We start from the raw sequence: 20,096 nt of genomic DNA, 5'->3' as shown, positions 1-20,096 counted from the left end.
GTCTGTTTAGCAGAAGGCTGCAGACTTGCTACAGGAGCAGAAAGCCTGACTAATTTCCCTACCAATATTATCTGGTTATACTTATTCAATAAACTGTTGAAATCTGCTAAATTCCTCTATCTAAAATTAACAGAAACTAAAGAAAACATATAAGTGCAATATTAAATATGCTGTATTACTTATGCAGCAGTAGGAAAATTTCTTCTTTAAGAAGCAAAGATTAACCAATTTATCTTTTAAGGCCTTTGGTGCTTATTAACTATACACCACAGTTAATATATTTGTATTTACCTCACAAATGATACCTGCAGTGGTACTTTGATGCACAGTTTGAGAACCATGGAGCTACATCATTTTGTAAACTTTGCTTTAAACTCTTGTGTAAATACTATATAATGATTCTGTGAGGCCGTGTTTTCTTCACTCAAGGTTGTCATTCTGTGATCATTTTATAGTAGCTCTTGTCTAATTACAGTGTTCATCTCCTTTTGGTCTGGGATTATACTATTAAGTTATGTGAAGTTTCTTTTTTGTACACTACTGTTTTCTCCTGCCTGAAGCAATGCAGAGAGTGGACAGCTTCACCTCAAACACGCAGCACACAATGAAGAGAAGTGGTTACAAAGTGCCAAAATGATGCTCAAGAAGCAGCTTAAAGGATACTTGGGAGTTCTGTGCTTGGCCTTCACTCCACTTGCCATCAGCCACTCTGCTCATGCTTAATCAAAGGAGACTTCTACGAAGCACTTGCAGCTGTAACCTAATCATTTCGTTAGAGATCAGCTTCAAAGCTAATGCTCAGCTGCTAGCACTGAAAACTAATATCTGTATATTAGACAAATCTCTCATCAGTTCATAAACCCGTTTCATACTAAACCATTCCTATTTCATCCCAGCGTACTTCAATTTCATACATGTAACCATCTCCTGTAATTTAACCATTGCATTTAAGTTTAATCCTTTTGTTAGCCAAGTATCTTGATGAGTTAAGGTGATACATTTTGATGAAATGCTATAATTTCACTGTGTATTATTTTCTGTGTATTTTATATTTTAACTTTTATTCAATGAGTGTGGGTCTGATACCAGTCAAATAATGTGAAATACAGTAAATAAATGCAAAGATTACAATCCCTGCTGCTGCTGCTTCTGATAGATATTATACAGCACAGTGACCTTTCCTAACAGCAGATGAGCATCCTAAGTAATTATAGAAATTTTACTTTGAATCGTCAGTTATCAATGCAATTAAGAAAGGTCCCCAAAGCAGGAAAGTATTGACCTACAGTTGGTCCAAAACACCAATTATCAAGATGCACAGTTATTTATTAAAACCAATGAACACTGCTAGTAATTGAATTTAGTTTCTTAAAAACGTAAACAGTTTTGCAGCAAATTTGACTTCTCACTAAAACTTTTTTTATATTGAGCTTTACCAAGTGCAAACAAGAAAGTCATTCGCAGTATAAATCTGTTTGAAACTGACTTCTCTGTCACTTTAAAACCTGGGTTGTATTTCAACTTATGTTGGGGAAAATGCTTTGCGTTAGGAAGAAAGATACTTCAACCTGCAGACATATTCAGAACCACCCTGATTAAAAAAATGAATGTTTTAAACCCTGACTGAATTTCCTGTCGCTTGCCTTGTGCAATTTTTTGGATTTACAGAGAATATTGTTGAATTTGATTGAATTCTGGAGTATGTGTGGAAAAAATAAATGGTCCTTGTTGGTTGATATATTAAGCTTAGAGAAGAACTTCATTTTAAACTTTCTATGCAAAAACACGGCTGTTGTGGGAAAAAGTCAAAAGAAAGCACAGAAAAGAAACAACTTGCAAATACAGAGACATTCATTATTTCAGATTGATATTTACCCCTGACTACCTGAGAATGAGTCCACGGCCAGATATAAACATTTTGACCCTGAGTGTGCGTGAACGGCATGTTTGTGGGGAATTTAAAAAAACAAAAAACAAAAAACCACGTCTCACATCTGACACAGCAGGGCTGTCCAAAGCAATATTTGCATCTCACACTTGGGCACTTTTCAGTGGTTATATTTATGTGAGTGTAGGAGTGTGTGAGAGAAGGTTTGATGTTGCTAAAAAAAAATCTAATTACAGAGAGAGTTGTCAGCTCGGTGAGTTTGGATAGCTGAGTCACCTCATCGCTTTGGACACATTACTCGCTTATTTCTGAGAAACATACAAGTTTGCATATTCAAACTTGTTTGTATCAGGATGTGGCATTGACTTTTATTTGTTTTGTTCAATTTAATCAAAACTAAAACCATCTCTGCTTCGTGCCTAAGTATGCCAACCAGAGACCCAAAGTAATCTTTTGCCTCATTGGGACTAAGCTTTGTTTCAAATCAAGGCTCAAATTTCCTTAAGTTTGCTTAAGTTCAATAAATAAAAGTAGATTTTGGTGCATCTAAAACTGCTTTTAAGAAAACTCCCTAGATAGTTGTGGTCCTTTGTACTAGGTAATGAAAGACAATGCAAAAAGCGTGGTGAATACTTTATGTTGTACCTCACATTTCCCATTATACAAAGACTTTAAAGAGGGCGTATCATGAAAAATTCACTTTTTTAGTCCTTAAATACATGTTGTGTACTTAGAGTTTGTAGGAGTGCAGAAAAGTTTAATTTAGTCTCTCCAGGTGTTGGAGATATCTCTATATTCTGTTTGAGTCATATTTTTCAGTCCGTTCACTTTTCTCTACCATCTGTTTTTAACGTAACGTAACGTTTTTTTAACTGTTACGTTACACTATTTGCTGTGGAACAGCTAAATAAGGTCATGGATTCCAGCTGATCAATTTTGCGTATCCGTTATTTCAATCTGAAAAGACTCACAAAGAAAAGGATGGCAATTAGAAAAGTTTTAATGATGTGAAATTACATGGCTATTTCTTTGGCGTCGGACCTGGGAGGAAGACATGAATGCTGAGAATGACATGAGCTCAGATGATCATTTGGAAGGTTTTATATTTAGAGATGTCTTCCCCCTGATCCGACACTGGTGATGGATTGGCGACCAGGGACCGAGGAAGCCAGGAGTAGATGTGAAGGAAGATGGTGGAGGTGGGGTGGAGGAGGGATGAGCTCAGCTGACAAGCGAGGTGGAACACAGCTGAAGGTCCTTTAAAAGCAAGGCGTCGGAAGGTGATTGGATGGAGAATCAGATGGACAAGATGCTGATTGGAAGGCCGGGAGACGCACAGAAGAATCATTGGAAGGTGGAGGCGGTGAAGGTGAGTCTTTCATTCTGAATTTTTGTCTAAACTCCATATTTATTTCTTGCTGTGGTTTTGTAGTCCAAGCTTATGTATGGCTACGCTGAAACAGGACAAGTTTGGTCCGGTTGTTGGGTGTATTAACCCACACAATACATGACACCATCCCCCAGCATCAATACCTCTTCAAAGTGCCTGGTTAAATTTTATTTTTCATGGAAATGTCCCACATCAGTTCCTTCTGTCTATGGAAACAACAGACACAGCAAAGCGGTAAGCAGCAAATAACGCTAAAATGACAGCAAACTTTATTTTAGACATTAATTTATTTTGTGTTGTGACATCTTGGCCATTGGTTTGATAGCAGTAGCATCGTGCTTTCTGCTTATGTTAATGCAGTGATGCTGCTTTTAGCTCCTTGAGGATATAACAGCACTGTGTGTTTTAAAAAGTATTATAGCATAAACAGTTTGGCATTGTTTTTGCCGCTTTTGTCTGGTTTCTGCGGCGCTAGACAATTGTTATTAAACTACAAAAATGGCTGAACGGGTTAAAATGGAGCGCACCTTGACATGTAGGGGGGCGGGGAGTGAAGTGCCTCAACAGCATTTAATGAGACTGCACCAAAACGAGTTGCTCTCAGATGCACCTTGGAACAGGGGTAAAAGAGGAGCCTGTGGAGCTACGATAACAAGTTCAGGCCAAAGCATTGCAGTTCCACTTTATATAGACCACAACTGAATGATTTAAGTGTGAAAATGAAAGATTTAAAAGCATGATATGTCCCCTTTAATTTGTCAGTAATAATTTGGCGCAAAATAAAAATAGAAAGTCTCCATCTGTTTACAAATGGGCCAAATTTTTATCATTCTTGAATTTCAGTTGAAGGCCAAAAACAAAAAATCAGTCCAGGGGTCATAAATGATCTCCTGGCCATATTTTGGACCCACTGGTTTGCTTCGTGTTTGGTGTTATAAAATGTATAAGTAAAGATGTAAAAGAGAGAAGATTTGCATGCTGGTCACCAAGTCACATATAGACAATCCTGTAACCTTATACAACTTGGCCAAAAGGTATTAGGCTGTTGTCCCATAAGGTAACAAAGTGGAACATATGCTATTCAAAGTTCATAGAGAAAACAGAAGCTGACATTTTAAGCAAATAGTAGACAGTTGGCCAATTCTTTTTTTCATACTTTATCTTTCCACAAATTTTCACAACATCAATTCTACATATCAAAACAGAAGATTAAAAAAACCTAAAATATACAAAAAAATTTGAATCCTTGCATCTACAGCACAATTAATGGCACCTAGTGAAGATTTGTACAAAGGTCTCCAGAGGCTGTTGGAATTTATTGACCCTGTGATGCTGCTCTTTGCTGCAGTTACCCAACAGTGAGGTTTTGATCAATTTCTGCCTGCTTTCCATTCTCCTTACTGTGTGTGACGGTAGGAGAAATATGGGTCCCCGTCCAGCCTCATTTGTCATAGTTTCTGACTTTTTTCTGGCTTTAGATACTATCAAGTGTAGGCGAGTCGCTATATGATGTGAGAACCTGCGCAGTAAGAAAATCTGAACTTCTACGGTTAAATATTTTTAGTTGTTACATACATGTGAAATGAATTTAAACTCAAATTCTCAAAACTTGCTCTGAATGTAAAACTACAGGAAAGAAATTACAAACATGTAAAATGTACATTTATACAAATAAAACAACAGGAACAAACTAGTCATTTATAGTTTATATTTCTGTTTACATTGGGTCAATATTCCACAGTGCTCAAGTCTCCTTTCGTGTGTGTGCTTGAGTGTACTTTTAAAACATTAAACCAATCAGACTGAGACGTTCAATTTAGTTCGTTTTTAGAGCCATTTCTTGACTTATAAAGATCAACAAATCTGCCTTACTAGAATGTTTTCTTGTCTTTTCTGTTTTGAAGAGTGTTCCGGAGAAATGAGCCTCTGTTTGCCTGAACTATTGGTAGGACAACCATTTCTCCAAGTAAAGGAGAACATGCGATTCAAGTTTAGGTGAGTAGTCTTGTTCATGCAGTCATTTCCTAACTTATTAAGGTCGTCGCGCAACTGCCTTACTTGAAATGCATGTTTCACTGTCTTTCCCATTTTAAAGAGTGGCTAAGAGAAACGGCTCTTTGTATCACGTCACATTAATGCAACATGATAACAGAAAGTTGTGGATTACTAATTAAAAGTTCATAAACACACTGATAAATTTAGAAAATATAAATGTTAAAAAATTTGATAATATATTTTAAAGGATTTGTGAGAGGTGCCGCTAAGTGTGGCAGCAGTGATTATGTTAACTATTTTTAAAGGAGGACTTTTTTTCCCCTCAGTGAATAAATACTAAGATTATTGGTCAGATTTTTCTAAAATGGTTTAGTACTGCAGGGGGAACCGTGAGGGACTGATGCAAAGAGGATTGGGCGGCGGACGAAGGTGTAGACCTTGGCGGCCCGATCCCCGGATGCTTAGGCTGGCTCTAGGGATGTCGTGGAATGTCACCTCGCTGGGGGGGAAGGAGCCTGAGCTTGTGCGGGAGGTCGAGAGATATCGACTAGAAATAGTCGGGCTCGCCTCCACGCACATCGTGGGCTCTGGAACCCATCTCCTCGAGAGGGGCTGGACTCTCTTCTACTCTGGAGTGGCCCACGGGGAGAGGCGGCGGGCTGGTGTGGGTTTGCTTGTCGCCCACCAGCTCAGCCGTCTCGTGTTGGGGTTTACCCCAGTGGATGAGAGGGTCGCATCCCTGCGCCTTCGGGTTGGGGAAAGGTCTCTGACTATCATTTCAGCCTACGGGCCGAGTGGTAGTGCGGAGTACCCGGCCTTCTTGGCGTCCCTGTAGGGGGTGCTGTATAGTGCCCCTCCTGGGGACTCAATTATTCTGCTGGGGGACTTCAACGCCCACGTGGGAAATGACAGTGACACCTCGAGAGGCGTGATCGGGAGGAATCGCCTCCCCGATCTGAATCCGAGCGGTGTTTTGTTATTGGACTTCTGTGCTAGTCACGGATTGTCCATAATGAACACCATGTTCAAACATAAGGGTGTCCATCAGTGCACTTAGCACCAGGATACCCTAGGCAGGAGGTCAATGATCGACTTTGTTGTCGTATCATCAGATCTTCGGCCGCATGTTTTGGACACTCGGGTGGACACTCAGATCCAACTCACCTGGTGGTGAGTTGGATCTGCTGGGGGAGGAGAAAGCCAGACAGATTTGGCAGGCCCAAGCGCATAGTGAGGGTCTGCTGGGAACGTTTGGCGGACCCCTTGGCCAGGGATGTATTCAACTCTCACCTCCGGGAGAGTTTGACCAGATTCCGAGGGATGTTGGAGACATAGAGTCCGAGTGGACCATGTTCTCCGCATCTATTGTCGATGCTGCTGCCCGTAGCCGCGGCCGTAAGGTCTGCGGTGCCTGTCGCGGTGGCAATCCCCGAACCCGGTGGTGGACACCGGCAGTAAAGGACGCTGTCAAGCTGAAGGAGTCCTGTCGGCTGTGGTTAGCTTATGGGACTCCTGAAGCGGCTGACGGGTACTGTGGGGCCAAGCGAGTCGCGGCCCGGGCGGTGGCAGAGGCAAAAACTCAGACCGGGAGTAGTTCGGTGAGGCCATGGAGAAGGACTACCGGTTGGCCCCAAAGCGATTCTGGCAAACCATCCGGCACCTCAGGAGGGGGAAGCAGTGCTTCACCAACACTGTTTACAGTGGGGGTGGGGAGCTGCTGACCTCAACTGGGGACATTATCGGGCGGTGGAAGGAGTACTTCGAGGATCTCCTCAATCCTGCCATCACGCATTCCCTGATGGAAACAGAGGCTGGGGACTCGGGGTTGGACTCTTTCATCAGCCGGGCTGAAGTCACCGAGGTGGTTAAAAAGCTCCGCGGTGGTAGGGCTTCGGGGTTGGATGAGATCCGCCCTGAGTACTTCAAGTCTTTGGATGTTGTGGGGCTGTCATGGTTGACACGCCTCTTCAACATTGCGTGGCAGACAGGGACAGTGCTTTTGGATTGGCAGACTGGGGTGGTGGTCCCCCTACATAAGAAGGGTGACCGGAGGGTGTGTTTCAACTACAGGGGGATCACACTCCTCAGCCTCCCTGGTAAGGCCTACGCCAGGGTATTGGAGAGGAGAGTCCGGCCGATAGTCGAACCTCGGCTTCAGGAGGAGCAGTGTGGTTTTCGTCCTGGCCGTGGAACACTGGACCAGCTCTATACCCTCTACAGGGTACTTGAGGGTTAATGGGAGTTTGCCCAACCAGTCCACATGTGTTTTGTGGACCTGGAGAAAGCATTCGACTGTGTCCCTCGTGATGCCCTGTGGGGGGAACTCCAGGAGTATGGAATCGGACCTGTTCCCGGTGCATGTTGGACTCCGGCAGGGCTGCCCTTTGTCACCGGTCCTGTTCATAACTTTTATGGACAGGATTTCCAGGCACAGCCAAGGGCCGGAGGGGGTCTGGTCTGGGGACCTGAGGATTTCGTCTCTTCTTTTTGCAGATGACCTGGTCCTGCTGCCCCCTGTAGCCAAGACCTACAGCATGCGCTGGGGCGGTTCGCAGCCAAGTGTGAAGCGGCTGGGATGAAGATCAGCTCCTCCATGTCCGAGGCCATGGTTCTCGACCGGAAAAGGGTGGCTTGTCCTCTTCAGGTTGGAGGGGAGTTCCTGCCTCAAGTGGAGGAGTTTAAGTATCTCGGGGTCTTGTTCACGAGTGAGGGAAGAATGGAGCGGGAGATCGACAGACGGATCGGTGCGGCTGCCACAGTAATGGGGGCGCTGTGCCGGTCCGTTGTGGTGAAGAGAGAGCTGAGCCGAAAAGCGAAGCTCTCCATTTACCGGTCGGTCTACGTTCCTACCCTCACCTATGGCCATGAACTTTGGGTCATGACCGAAAGAACGAGATCCCGGATACAAGCGGCTGAAATGAGCTTCCTCCGTAGGGTGGCTGGGCACTCCCTTAGAGATAGGGTGAGGAGCTCAGCCATCCGGGAGGGGCTCGGAGTAGAGCCGCTGCTCCTCCACATCGAGAGAAGCCAGTTGAGGTGGCTCGGGCATCTATACCGGATGCCTCCTGGACGCATTCCTCGGGAGGTGTTCCAGGCACGTCCCACCGGGAGGAGGCCCAGGGGACGACCCAGGACACGGTGGAGGGACTATGTTTCTCGGCTGGCCTGGGAACGCCTTGGGCTCCCCCCGGAGGAGCTGGAGGAGGTGTCTGGGGAGAGGGACGTCTGGGTGTCTCTGCTGAGTCTGCTGTCCCCGCGACCCGGTCCCGGATAAAGCGGAAGACGACGAGTACGGTTTAATACTGCAATAAAAGCTTATTTATTTTTTTAGACACATCTTTACCCTCAGTGTCAATAAACACCTAGTAGGCCATGCAGGAACATAAATCCAACACGTCTTTTCTGTTTTTGAGGGCTTTTTTCTGGCTTTGTTTTGATCTTTTTGGGTCCTTAACAGAAAAGGTCAGGGGAATCAATACAAAGTTATTCTGCACAAAGAAGTCACTGAATTGTTTGTTAAATATAAAAATGATGTGAATCAGAGACTTTGACCTTCTACCTTGATCTCAAATCAGCAAAACACCCAAGGAAGAATGTGTCAGAAAGTTCTCTTTTCTATTAATATTTAAACACAAAGTGAAAGAATAGCATTAAAGTTGATTGTGTTTCTATCTTTTCAGCAGAAAATCTATTGTTCCGTGAACCTGCTGCTCTGCAAGCATGGAAAGAACAAACATCTTAGGATAAATATCAAAGTGTCTAATGTCAACCTTTTTTAGATGTAAAGCTTATAACACCTTTACTAAACACTTTTAAAGATTATCAAGAAGAAATAGTCATCATGATTATTTAAACATGATACATTTCATAAAGAGATTTTTTTCATAATTCTGGGCATGTTCTACTTTCCCACCTTGTATGGTAGCTTTTTAAAGAAGTTAAAATATAAAAACCTAAAGACATGACACAATTGTGGTTTTCCCAGTCCTTCTATCAGACTTGACTGCGTTTGAGGGCTTGCATACAGGATCTACACCTTCATGTATATATGTACGTCTGTGGACAAGTGTCTCCATGCCTGGACCTGCCATGCTTCAGCAAACCCAGCCCTCCATCCCAGCACTGAGGTGGCACACTGTGAATTACTAAGCAGGGCCATTACTCACCATGTCTGACCCTTTCAAAATAACTTCATAAATATTTCATAGGCCGACTTAAACCCGGAGTCGGAGAAGACGTGGCTCGGTGAGTCGCAGATTCCATTAAGCTCCGTGTTCCAGCAGAAACGCTGTGACACAATTAATCTTTCAGGGATCTGAGGCAGGGTATCAGCAAATGTGAGGAGGAAAGAGCATGATTTAAAGGAAGGAGGTGAGAGAGACACTTGCAGACCGTCATGAATTATGTAGAGTTGCAAAGTACTTACAGCTAATTCAATTACAAAAGGTTAGCTCATTTCACCAAACTTAATTAGATAAACATGAAATCTTCAAATTTGGATGGTGCATTGGTAGAAAGCTCACTGATATTAAAAGGGACATACTGTATCATGCTTTTAAATTCTTAATTTTCACAATTAAATCATTCGGTTGTGGTGTATATAAAATGGAACTGCAATGCAGTTCAAGTCTCCTTACTACAAAATCACAGCAAGAAATAAATATGGCGGATAGGCAAAATTGATCAGCCAGACGTCCATGACCTTAATTAACTGTTCCGCAGCAAATACTGTGATGTAACATTTAGAAAAACGTAACAGATGATAGAGAAAACTTAATGGACTGAAAAATACATATACTACATTTACTATACAATACTACATATATTTAAAGGGTAAAAAAGTGGATTTTGCATGATATGTCCCCTTTAAAGAAAGAGTTTCCTAGGTATTTTGTTTTTAAGAAAGTAGACAAACAACAAAGAGAAACCCTTAAAGCAGGAATAAAAAGTAAACACAGTGATAATTCAGCAGGAAAAAGAGCATGAAGAGGCAAGACGAAAAGAAATCCATCCAGTTTCCCTCAAGAGTTTCATTCTTCTAAGAAAGCAAAGAACAGATTGCCTGAGCAGCAGAGTCAAATAAGCAAATTTCATGAATGAGTCAGAAAGACGTCACCACCGTCAACATTTATTATTATTCATCTTTATACACAACTGATGAAACACAGAAAAAAAATCTTAAGGACTTTTTAGGCACCAGGGGTTTGGTGTTTTGTTTTGTTTAAAAGTAAAAAAAAACAACTTTTACTTTAAGAGAATCATGATTTATTTTAAATCTTTGTATAAATGAAGTCTAAGGTGTCCACAGGAAACTTTGTGTCACTGTTTCTCTGTGTGAGCTTTTAAACAGTCCATCTAACTTCATTTTGGTGCTTTACATCTCTTACACTGTAACTGAAAGACAGGAGAATATTGACATTTCATTTAATTTACTGTGAATGGATAACAAATAATTAAGATGATAAGTGAAAGTGTTCATGTTCTGCTGCAGAATACCAGACACTAAGCAATCATAATTAAAGATTTATTACAGTGATATGCTACTTTTCCTGTCTTCAAATTGATCTCTCTTCTCGTAGCCAATGCTGAAGTTCGCTTCTAGATTGTAGCTCGAGGAAGAGGGCTATTTCTTCTTTTAATAAATCTGAACTACCTTGGATAAGCTCAACTGACCCAAATGGGGACCGGGACCAAAATAAATGGGAACAGAGTGAAATAAAGACTTCAGATTTTAATACACAACTCAATTAAATTATAGCTGAGCATTTATGTGAGCATTTATCTCCATAATACATAAAATACTAAAACCTTTAATGAAAATAAAACTTTAAATACAGGGGATTAAGTTCAGTGCTTAACACAAATGAGTAGACCCCACCAGATTTGTCAAAAAAACCTTTAGTTTCCTTTCAGGTAAGGCATTTCTATGTGGTACTATACTACAAAATACTCCCACAAATGTAGGTCTTTGATTACAAACAAGATTTGTTCATTTGTGCACACAAAATATTAATTTTCCTAATAAATTCATTTAAGCCCATTTTACAAAAATTACTACACCCCAATTAAAATCTTAGGAGAAAAGCCAAACTTAAGACTACAAGATTATAATTAACAAGAATTCATCCACAAGTGAGTCTAAATATTCATTTAAGAGGTGACGATACAAGGGCCTTACTTAAAAAAGAAAACCACTTCCCATTTCATGCTGTCAGCTATGGCACCACATGGAAGAGAAATCTCACAAAACCTGAGAAGGTTTTGCGAAATAATTAAATAAAGAATTTCTTTACACAAAAAAGGTCAGGGCTACAAGATCAGCAAAGCTTAACATGTCAGTCAGAAAAATGTAGCAAAAGTGATCCAACAATTTTAAAAAGATGAAAGTACAACCATCTCACCAGTGCGTCCAGGCCGTCCGTAGAAGTTAACACCTCCACAGGAGCATCTTCTGGTGAGAAGGGTTGACTAACTTTGGCTAACTGCAAGTTCACTGCAGTTAGTCAAAGGCGTAGGAGAAAGAAACTGGGCGAACTGTTTCCTATGATGCCATACGGCACACACTGCAAAGTAATGGCACGCATGGGTATCGTCCACGAAGGAAGCCTCTCCTAAAGCCCGGGCACAAAAAAAGTACACCTATTATTTGCCAGGGCCCATGATGAAAAAGATGAAGAGTACTAGGACTCTGTACTCCAGAATGATGAGACAAACATCACAGTTTTTGGAAATCATGGCTTCAAAACTGTATGATATGGCAAAGGTAAGAATTGTAAAGAAAAATTAATGGTTCCCACAGTGAAACATGGTGGTGGCAGTGTCATTATGTGGGGCTGCGTGAGCGCTGCTGGTGTCGGGAGCTACATTTCATTGATGGTATCATGAACTCACAGATCTACTTCTCTATACAAAAGGGAAGATGCTACTATCACTCTGTGCCCTTGGTCATCATGCACTTTTCCAACATAACAATGATCCAAAACACACATCTAAAGCTACTGTTGTATTTCTGAAGAAGAGCAAGGTGAAGGTGATTGAATGGCTAAGTATGTCTCCTGATCTGAACCTAATCAAACTCCTATGAGGAATTCTGGAGAGACAAGCTGAGCATCACTCTCCATCCAGCATCCAGGCTCTAAAGGAGGTTGTTCTTGAAGAATAGAAAAAGATAGGTTTTGCAATTTGTCGCCAACTTGTTCAATCCATGCCTAGAAGACTCGGTGCTGTCCTTACAAATTACGGCGGTCATACAAAATACTAGATGTAGTGGTTTTTGTTACATTAAATTTTGCTTAAAAACTGCTGATTTTGTGATTCAATCTTATATTATTTATATTATTAACCTTGATTTCATGTTATGGAGTTAAACAAGGGTTCTATGAAACTCAGCGTCGGGAGAATTTTGAACATTGTTTTTGTGTTTAATGAGATAGTGATTCAAATCTTACTTTTCAAACGGGGTGTACTCATTTATGCAGAGCACCGTACATGGACGTGAAATAGTTTGTTAACAGGTTGAAAAAGGAAGAAGAAAGAGATGAGTTGGTGATGTTTAAGTATTGTTTGTTTATGGTTAAGAGATGGAAGTAGTTGTGGATAAAATAGCATGGACACGAAATACTGGCATTCCTTGCCAAAGCAGCAGATAAACCCAGCCATTTTGAAAAAAAATTATTTGTTTGTCCTTTTTACATAAATAAACTGAAAGCAGACTCTGACTGGTTAAGCTTTAGAGTGGTGGCGGGGGTGCAGAGTAAGATTCAGAGTCTATAGTTGTACATTAGTGGGGTTTTCCTTGGCTGAAGCTTAGTAACTGCACCTCTCTCAAGTCCCTTAAATTAAAGAGCCCACTAAATTAATACATTTGAAAAGATTTTTTCCACATTAAGCAAACACTTGTTATTTTACTTGAAATTATTTCTCAAAACAATAATCTGGTTCTACAACAGTTTCACTGACTGGTCAATACTGGTACAAAAGAGCTTAGCCACAAGCAAAAATATACCGGAATTCCATAATCACCAAGAAATATAGAAAACATATTGCCTGAAGGGTGAGCATTCGAGGAAAAGAAAGGGGACTCTCTTAAAATGTTATTCCTGTGCTTTACTGGAGAAAGAGTGCTCTGACTTAAATAGGACACTATCAAAACCGATAAAACGCTACAGAGAGACCGACACAGCCTCCAACATCCTCATTAGTGTCAGCTGTTCCTATGTTTCCCCACGGAAAGGTCAACTGAATGATGACAGTTTCAATGCGGAGCTGAGACTTATTCCTCTGTCATCTTCCCTCTAGGAAGAACACACTGAAGCATCAACACACATGCTGCATATTCACAGAGAAACCCTCACAGGAGCAGAGCATTAATGATCCACTCTTACTCCCTCAGCACCTGCTCCCTTGGCCTATGCTACATCCATCCACCTCAAAAAAGTTCATCGGTATGTTTTAATGCATGCATGTGAGATATGAAACCTAAGGGGTTTGTTAGAGGACATTAGTCAACAAAGAGCATCATGAAGACCAAGGAACACAGGAGACAGGTTAGGAATAACGTTGTGGGGAAGTCTGAAGCACGGTTAAGTTGGAATCAGTGTCCCAAGCGTTGGACACATTAAGGAACACTGTTCAATCCATCATCCAAAAATGGAAAGAGCATGACAAAAACACAGGTAGAAAGCTAACAGCGCACTGCATATTTATGTGTGAGAATGGACCAGTCAAAGTCCTGACATTAATCCACATGAAAATCTGTGGCAAGACATGAAAAGTGATGTTCATAGACACTATCCCTGAGATCTCACACAGCTTGAGCTATTTTGTAAAGATGAACATGCAAATATTTCAGTCTCAAGATAAGCAACACTGGTAGAGATACCCCAGAAGTATTGCAGCTGTAACCCCAGTGAAAGTTTAAGGATGAATACAAATTCATGCCACACCTTTCAGATTTCTATTTGTAAAACTGTTTGAAAACCACATGTCATTGTCCTTCCACTTGGACACTATGCACTACTACCTATAACATTTAATACTAAGTAGTTTGTGAATGTATTGTGACAAAATGTGAGCAGGTTCTACTTCTGGCGAGGCACCATAACCGTCATCCTGCCATTAAAATAATGTACTGCATACAGGAAAGGCTCAAAGAGTCTAATTTGATGCAAATATCAACTCAATCAGAGACAGAAATGGATCAAAAGTTAAAGATTTAGCCTGCAATAAAACAAACCCATTATATTCTCTTTTTGCTCTTACTGCACTGATTACTTTCTTTCAAATGACAAAATGCACACCACTCAATGTGCATATTTTATAATTATTGCAGATAATGCACCTATACAGATAATTCTTTGGAGGTTATGGGGTTACCTGTCCTCTTAAATCTTTCATTGGTTTATTTTAAACAATTATAAATGCACTGTAGCATGTAATCAGTATTATTTGTAGGCTGAGTCTGCTTAAAAAATAGACGCAGTGCAGAGAGGAGCTACCAGGGGGAACCTCAGGACAACAAGTCAAGGTCAGGCCTGTGATTCTGCCGATGTTTCCAACCCTGAGAGGAACCTTCAGAAGATCATAATAGCATAATAGAAAGACAAAAATCGTTTCTGTTTTTAAAGCCAGATGTATATCCTCATCATATACATTTTTCTCAGCATCTCTTGTTTTAATTAGGACATTTAAAAACAAAAGGTTTTCTTTAAAACAAATTTAATAGGATGAATGAGGACAAAGCAATTTTTTTAAGAACAAAAGAAAGAAATTTTAGTCTGTGCAAAGAAAGCATCACAGGGGCATTTAGAAAGAAAAAAGATAAAAGAAGCTGAATAAAAAAACCCAGGAGCTCTGCAGCAGAGGCTAACATGCATAAATAAATGAAGTATTAGAATAAAAGAAGCATAGATAACTGAAAGAGCAAAACATAAAAATGGCGAAAATACATTTGCAAAGCTCATGGAAAATGTATCCTGCTACTCTATTCACCCAATGATTCTCACAAGGTTAGTGCATGTCTAATAATTTATCTTTTTGTAGATGTTAAGAATTTGGTGTAGGCAAAGGTGCATTAAGGCTATGACTCACTCAGTAATTTTAAAGATAAATGAGAAACTTTTCAGAGAACCATCCAATAAATCCTGCAGCACAATTCTCTTAAAGAATAGAAAATAAAGGGGTACGTGAGCCTAAAAAAGAAGCTAAAATTGCTTCCTCCATTCCCACCAGGAGGAGCAGAAGTTAGTCTGGAGCAGAACTGAAAACAAATTGTCCATTTAAACAAGTAAAGACAAACATAAAGGGAATGTCTGCTTGGATTTAAAATAGGAAAAGAGCCTTGTTTCTGTTGTCCAGAGGCAGTACATTAAGCAGAGGGATTCAGTGTCAACTTCTCTCTAAAAGTTATATACAGGTCCAGTATGTGAATACACTAAACCTGGCGATTAACTTTGAACCGTGTCTGTTTTTGCTGAAGACGACTTACGAAGCTCGCCAACTTTCAGGATCTCGCAGAGCATCTTGGTCAGCTCGATGCTGCTGCGGCCGAATGGACATTCGTGCTTGTCTTCCCTGCTGCTGTTCTCCAGGACAATCTGGAAAAAACACATTATGAAAAAAAAAAGGACAAGAAATTACAGGTCCTTCTCAAAATATTAGCATATTGTGATAAAGTTCATTATTTTCCATAATGTCATGATGAAAATTTAACATTCATATATTTTAGATTCATTGCACACTAACTGAAATATTTCAGGTCTTTTATTGTCTTAATACGGATGATTTTGGCATACAGCTCATGAAAACCCAAAATTCCTATCTCACAAAATTAGCATATCATTAAAAGGGTCTCTAAACGAGCTATGAACCTAATCATCTGAATCAACAAGTTAACTCTAAACACCTGCAAAAGATTCCTGAGGCCTTTAAAACTCCCAGCCTGGTTCATCACTCAAAACCCCAATCATGGGTAAGACTGCCGACCTGACTGTTGTCCAGAAGGCCACTATTGACACCCTCAAGCAAGAGGGTAAGACACAGAAAGAAATTTCTGAACGAATAGGCTGTTCCCAGAGTGCTGTATCAAGGCACCTCAGTGGGAAGTCTGTGGGAAGGAAAAAGTGTGGCAGAAAACGCTGCACAACGAGAAGAGGTGACCGGACCCTGTGGAAGATTGTGAAGAAGGGCCGATTCCAGACCTTGGGGGACCTGCGGAAGCAGTGGACTGAGTCTGGAGTAGAAACATCCAGAGCCACCGTGCACAGGCGTGTGCAGGAAATGGGCTACAGGTGCCGCATTCCCCAGGTCAAGCCACTTTTGAACCAGAAACAGCGGCAGAAGCGCCTGACCTGGGCTACAGAGAAGCAGCACTGGACTGTTGCTCAGTGGTCCAAAGTACTTTTTTCGGATGAAAGCAAATTCTGCATGTCATTCGGAAATCAAGGTGCCAGAGTCTGGAGGAAGACTGGGGAGAAGGAAATGCCAAAATGCCAGAAGTCCAGTGTCAAGTACCCACAGTCAGTGATGGTCTGGGGTGCCGTGTCAGCTGCTGGTGTTGGTCCACTGTGTTTTATCAAGGGCAGGGTCAATGCAGCTAGCTATCAGGAGATTTTGGAGCACTTCATGCTTCCATCTGCTGAAAAGCTTTATGGAGATGAAGATTTCATTTTTCAGCACGACCTGGCACCTGCTCACAGTGCCAAAACCACTGGTAAATGGTTTACTGACCATGGTATCACTGTGCTCAATTGGCCTGCCAACTCTCCTGACCTGAACCCCATAGAGAATCTGTGGGATATTGTGAAGAGAACGTTGAGAGACTCAAGACCCAACACTCTGGATGAGCTAAAGGCCGCTATCGAAGCATCCTGGGCCTCCATAAGACCTCAGCAGTGCCACAGGCTGATTACCTCCATGCCACGCCGCATTGAAGCAGTCATTTCTGCAAAAGGATTCCCGACCAAGTATTGAGTGCATAACTGTACATGATTATTTGAAAGTTGACGTTTTTTGTATTAAAAACACTTTTCTTTTATTGGTCGGATGAAATATGCTAATTTTGTGAGATAGGAATTTTGGGTTTCCATGAGCTGTATGCCAAAATCATCCGTATTAAGACAATAAAAGACCTGATATATTTCAGTTAGTGTGCAATGAATCTAAAATATATGAATGTTAAATTTTCATCATGACATTATGGAAAATAATGAACTTTATCACAATATGCTAATATTTTGAGAAGGACCTGTACTTAAAGTGAAGTGATATTCTCAAGACACTTTCAACCAGTGTGTTTCACCCACTTGCTCTTGCTCTTGCTCCTCTTTCCTTCTTTCAGCAGGTTATTTTAAAGAACAGACTGTTCACCTGGCTTTCAACTCATCCTTGGCCTTTATCATGGAGTTTGTTCACTAATGTTCTATAAAACCCTAGAGCCCTTCAGAGAATTGCTGGATTTATACTGAGATATAACTAAACAGATTATTAGGGGACTTTTGAAGGTAACTGGTTGCACTGAAATGTGTTTAAGTGTATCAGACCAAAGTGGGCTGAAAACAAATGCATACCACAGTTTTTTGGTAAAACATTTTGAAATCCATGTGTCCTTTTTTCTTCCACTTTCCACTTTGTGCTGGATTATCACATTAAATCCCTCAAAAATACTTTGACGTTCGTGGTTATACCCCGACGAAATGAAAAGATGTAAGAGGTGGGTTTTGCAATTAAAATTCTCCTGAGCATATGTGAATTCTTTATAGCAACACTATTGTAATTTTAATTGGTTTGAAAAATTGGAAATGAGCAATAGAAATGAGCAAGAGAAGAGAAGACCAAACACCTAAAGAAACACATCCAGTGGTTTAGTTCGCATCAACGTGACTCTGCTTTGTGTGTGTATGCTTACCCTGATGTAAGCATCCTGGTGGTGTTTGGCAAAGTAAAGCATGTTATCGAGAGCCAGCATGCCTGGAGGGATCTGGGTGAAATCCACAGCTGGATTGACATGATTCTGGCAAAACACAAGCACAGACCGACATTCAACACATACCACAGATGCTCATTTTTAAACTTAGTTATTTTAGGCTCAGTCAACCAAACCGAATAAAACAGTCACAGTGTGCACAGAAAAAAAAGGGTGCTGTGAGGGTACGAACTAAAGCATATCAACAAACAGAGCTTCAAAAAATTGTACTCAAGTAGCACTATGTCAAAATATTTTTACTCAAGTAAAAGTAAAAAGCAGCCATCCAAGAAATTACTCAAGCAAGGGTAAAGGTATTTGGTAAAAAAGCTACTCACAACATCTAATTTAATACTTAAAATTATATGAGAAAGACAAAAAATAACGTTACATGTACATTCTGGTATTTTTATAAATAAAATAAAATAAAACAATTTAAATAAATAAGATAAATGAGGGCTGCACGGTGGCGCAGTTGGTAGCACTGTTGCCTTGCAGCAAGAAGGTCCTGGGTTCGATTCCCAGCCTGGGGTCTTTCTGCATGGAGTTTGCATGTTATCCCCGTGCATGCGTGGGTTCTCACTGGGTACTCTGGCTTCCTCCCACAGTCCAAAGACATGCCTGTTAGGTTAATTGGTCACTCTAAATTGACCTTAGGTGTATGAGTGTGTATGGTTGTTTGTGTGTTGCTATGCGATGGACTGGCGATCTGTCCAGGGTGTACCCTGCCTCTCGCCCATAGACTGCTGGAGATAGGCACCAGCTCCCCCACGACCCACTATGGAATAAGTGGTAGAAAATGACTGACTGAAATGAGAAACAGTTTATCAAATCTGAATTTTTTCAACATAAAACTTATGAAACCAGTACTTACAGTTGGTAATGTGTATTAGTTAGTACAAAGTAAAGTACCTCCATTGACAATATCTACTGTTTAATGTATGTTCACTTGACCTCCAAAAGGCACAGCAGATAGAAAATAACATTAGAACAATGAAGCTGGTCTACAAACAAGAAGTCTCCCTTCAACATAAACTGTAGGTGTGTGTCAGGAGCATTTTTGGTCAAAACAAGCTTGTTCTTCATTCAGTGAAGAAACTAGAGGTGGTAGAGTAGACAGACATTTTACTCAAGTAAGAGTAGCGATCCTTCATGATAAAGTAAATGTAAAAAGGATGGCAGTAAAACTACTAAATTGTATTTTTCAACTCCAGAAAATGTAACTGCCTAAATATAACTAGTTACTACCCACCTATGTTACTAAAGCTCCAGCACCCTTTGTGCAAATTATTTCTCTTTGTAGAAGCACAATCAAGCATTTCCACAGCATGTGTGTGAGAGATACGTTTTTAACAAATATTGAATATCCAACAATTCCTATAAAATAAAAGCAACTGTAATGGTTGTTATTTATACTTTAAGTTGATCAGAATTTCTAGAAACTTTTAGAATGAATCCACAAAAAACTTTTGTCCTGAATTATAGAAAAGATAAAACACAAAAGTCTTTTTTTCATGAGAAATTCCCCCAAATGGGAAAGACAATAAACCGTGCCATTCAAGTAAGGTGATCTTTAAAAGTCAAAAAAGTAACTACTCACTTAAACTTGCCAATATCTACAGTCAGAGCAATAATAATAAAAACTAAATTTTAAATTTTGAAATCCGACAGACAAGCCTGAATGAGGACCTAAGCTTATCTTGCCATCACAAACAGTGAGCACCATGTAAAGGAGGTAAATAATTATCTCGAAAGCTAATTGTTAAACAACTGCAGTGAAGAAGGGCAGAGCAACAATGAACCTATCACTCAATATTTAAGAACCAACATCTAGATGAACCAACTAACAATCTAATTTTGGC

At 40.6% G+C, this 20,096-nt stretch overlaps 1 protein-coding gene across 6 annotated transcripts in view; it reads right to left on the bottom strand.

Moving 5' to 3' along the window:
• The window catches only part of elmo1 (engulfment and cell motility 1 (ced-12 homolog, C. elegans)), a 137,847-nt gene that overhangs the window by 40,698 nt on the left and 77,053 nt on the right, over positions 1-20,096 (bottom strand). For all 6 annotated transcript variants that reach the window (XM_047383640.1, XM_047383644.1, XM_047383643.1 and 3 more), the window contains 2 exons: positions 18,178-18,282; positions 15,760-15,868 (listed from right to left, as the gene is read on the bottom strand). In XM_047383640.1, the coding sequence (XP_047239596.1) occupies positions 15,760-15,868; positions 18,178-18,282 (214 nt within the window). The remainder of the gene's footprint in view (positions 1-15,759; positions 15,869-18,177; positions 18,283-20,096) is intronic.

The sequence above is a fragment of the Girardinichthys multiradiatus genome, chromosome 13 (assembly GCF_021462225.1).
Source record: "Girardinichthys multiradiatus isolate DD_20200921_A chromosome 13, DD_fGirMul_XY1, whole genome shotgun sequence".
Classification (NCBI taxonomy): Eukaryota; Metazoa; Chordata; class Actinopteri; order Cyprinodontiformes; family Goodeidae; genus Girardinichthys; species Girardinichthys multiradiatus.
This window is presented reverse-complemented; position numbering and strand designations above follow the sequence as displayed.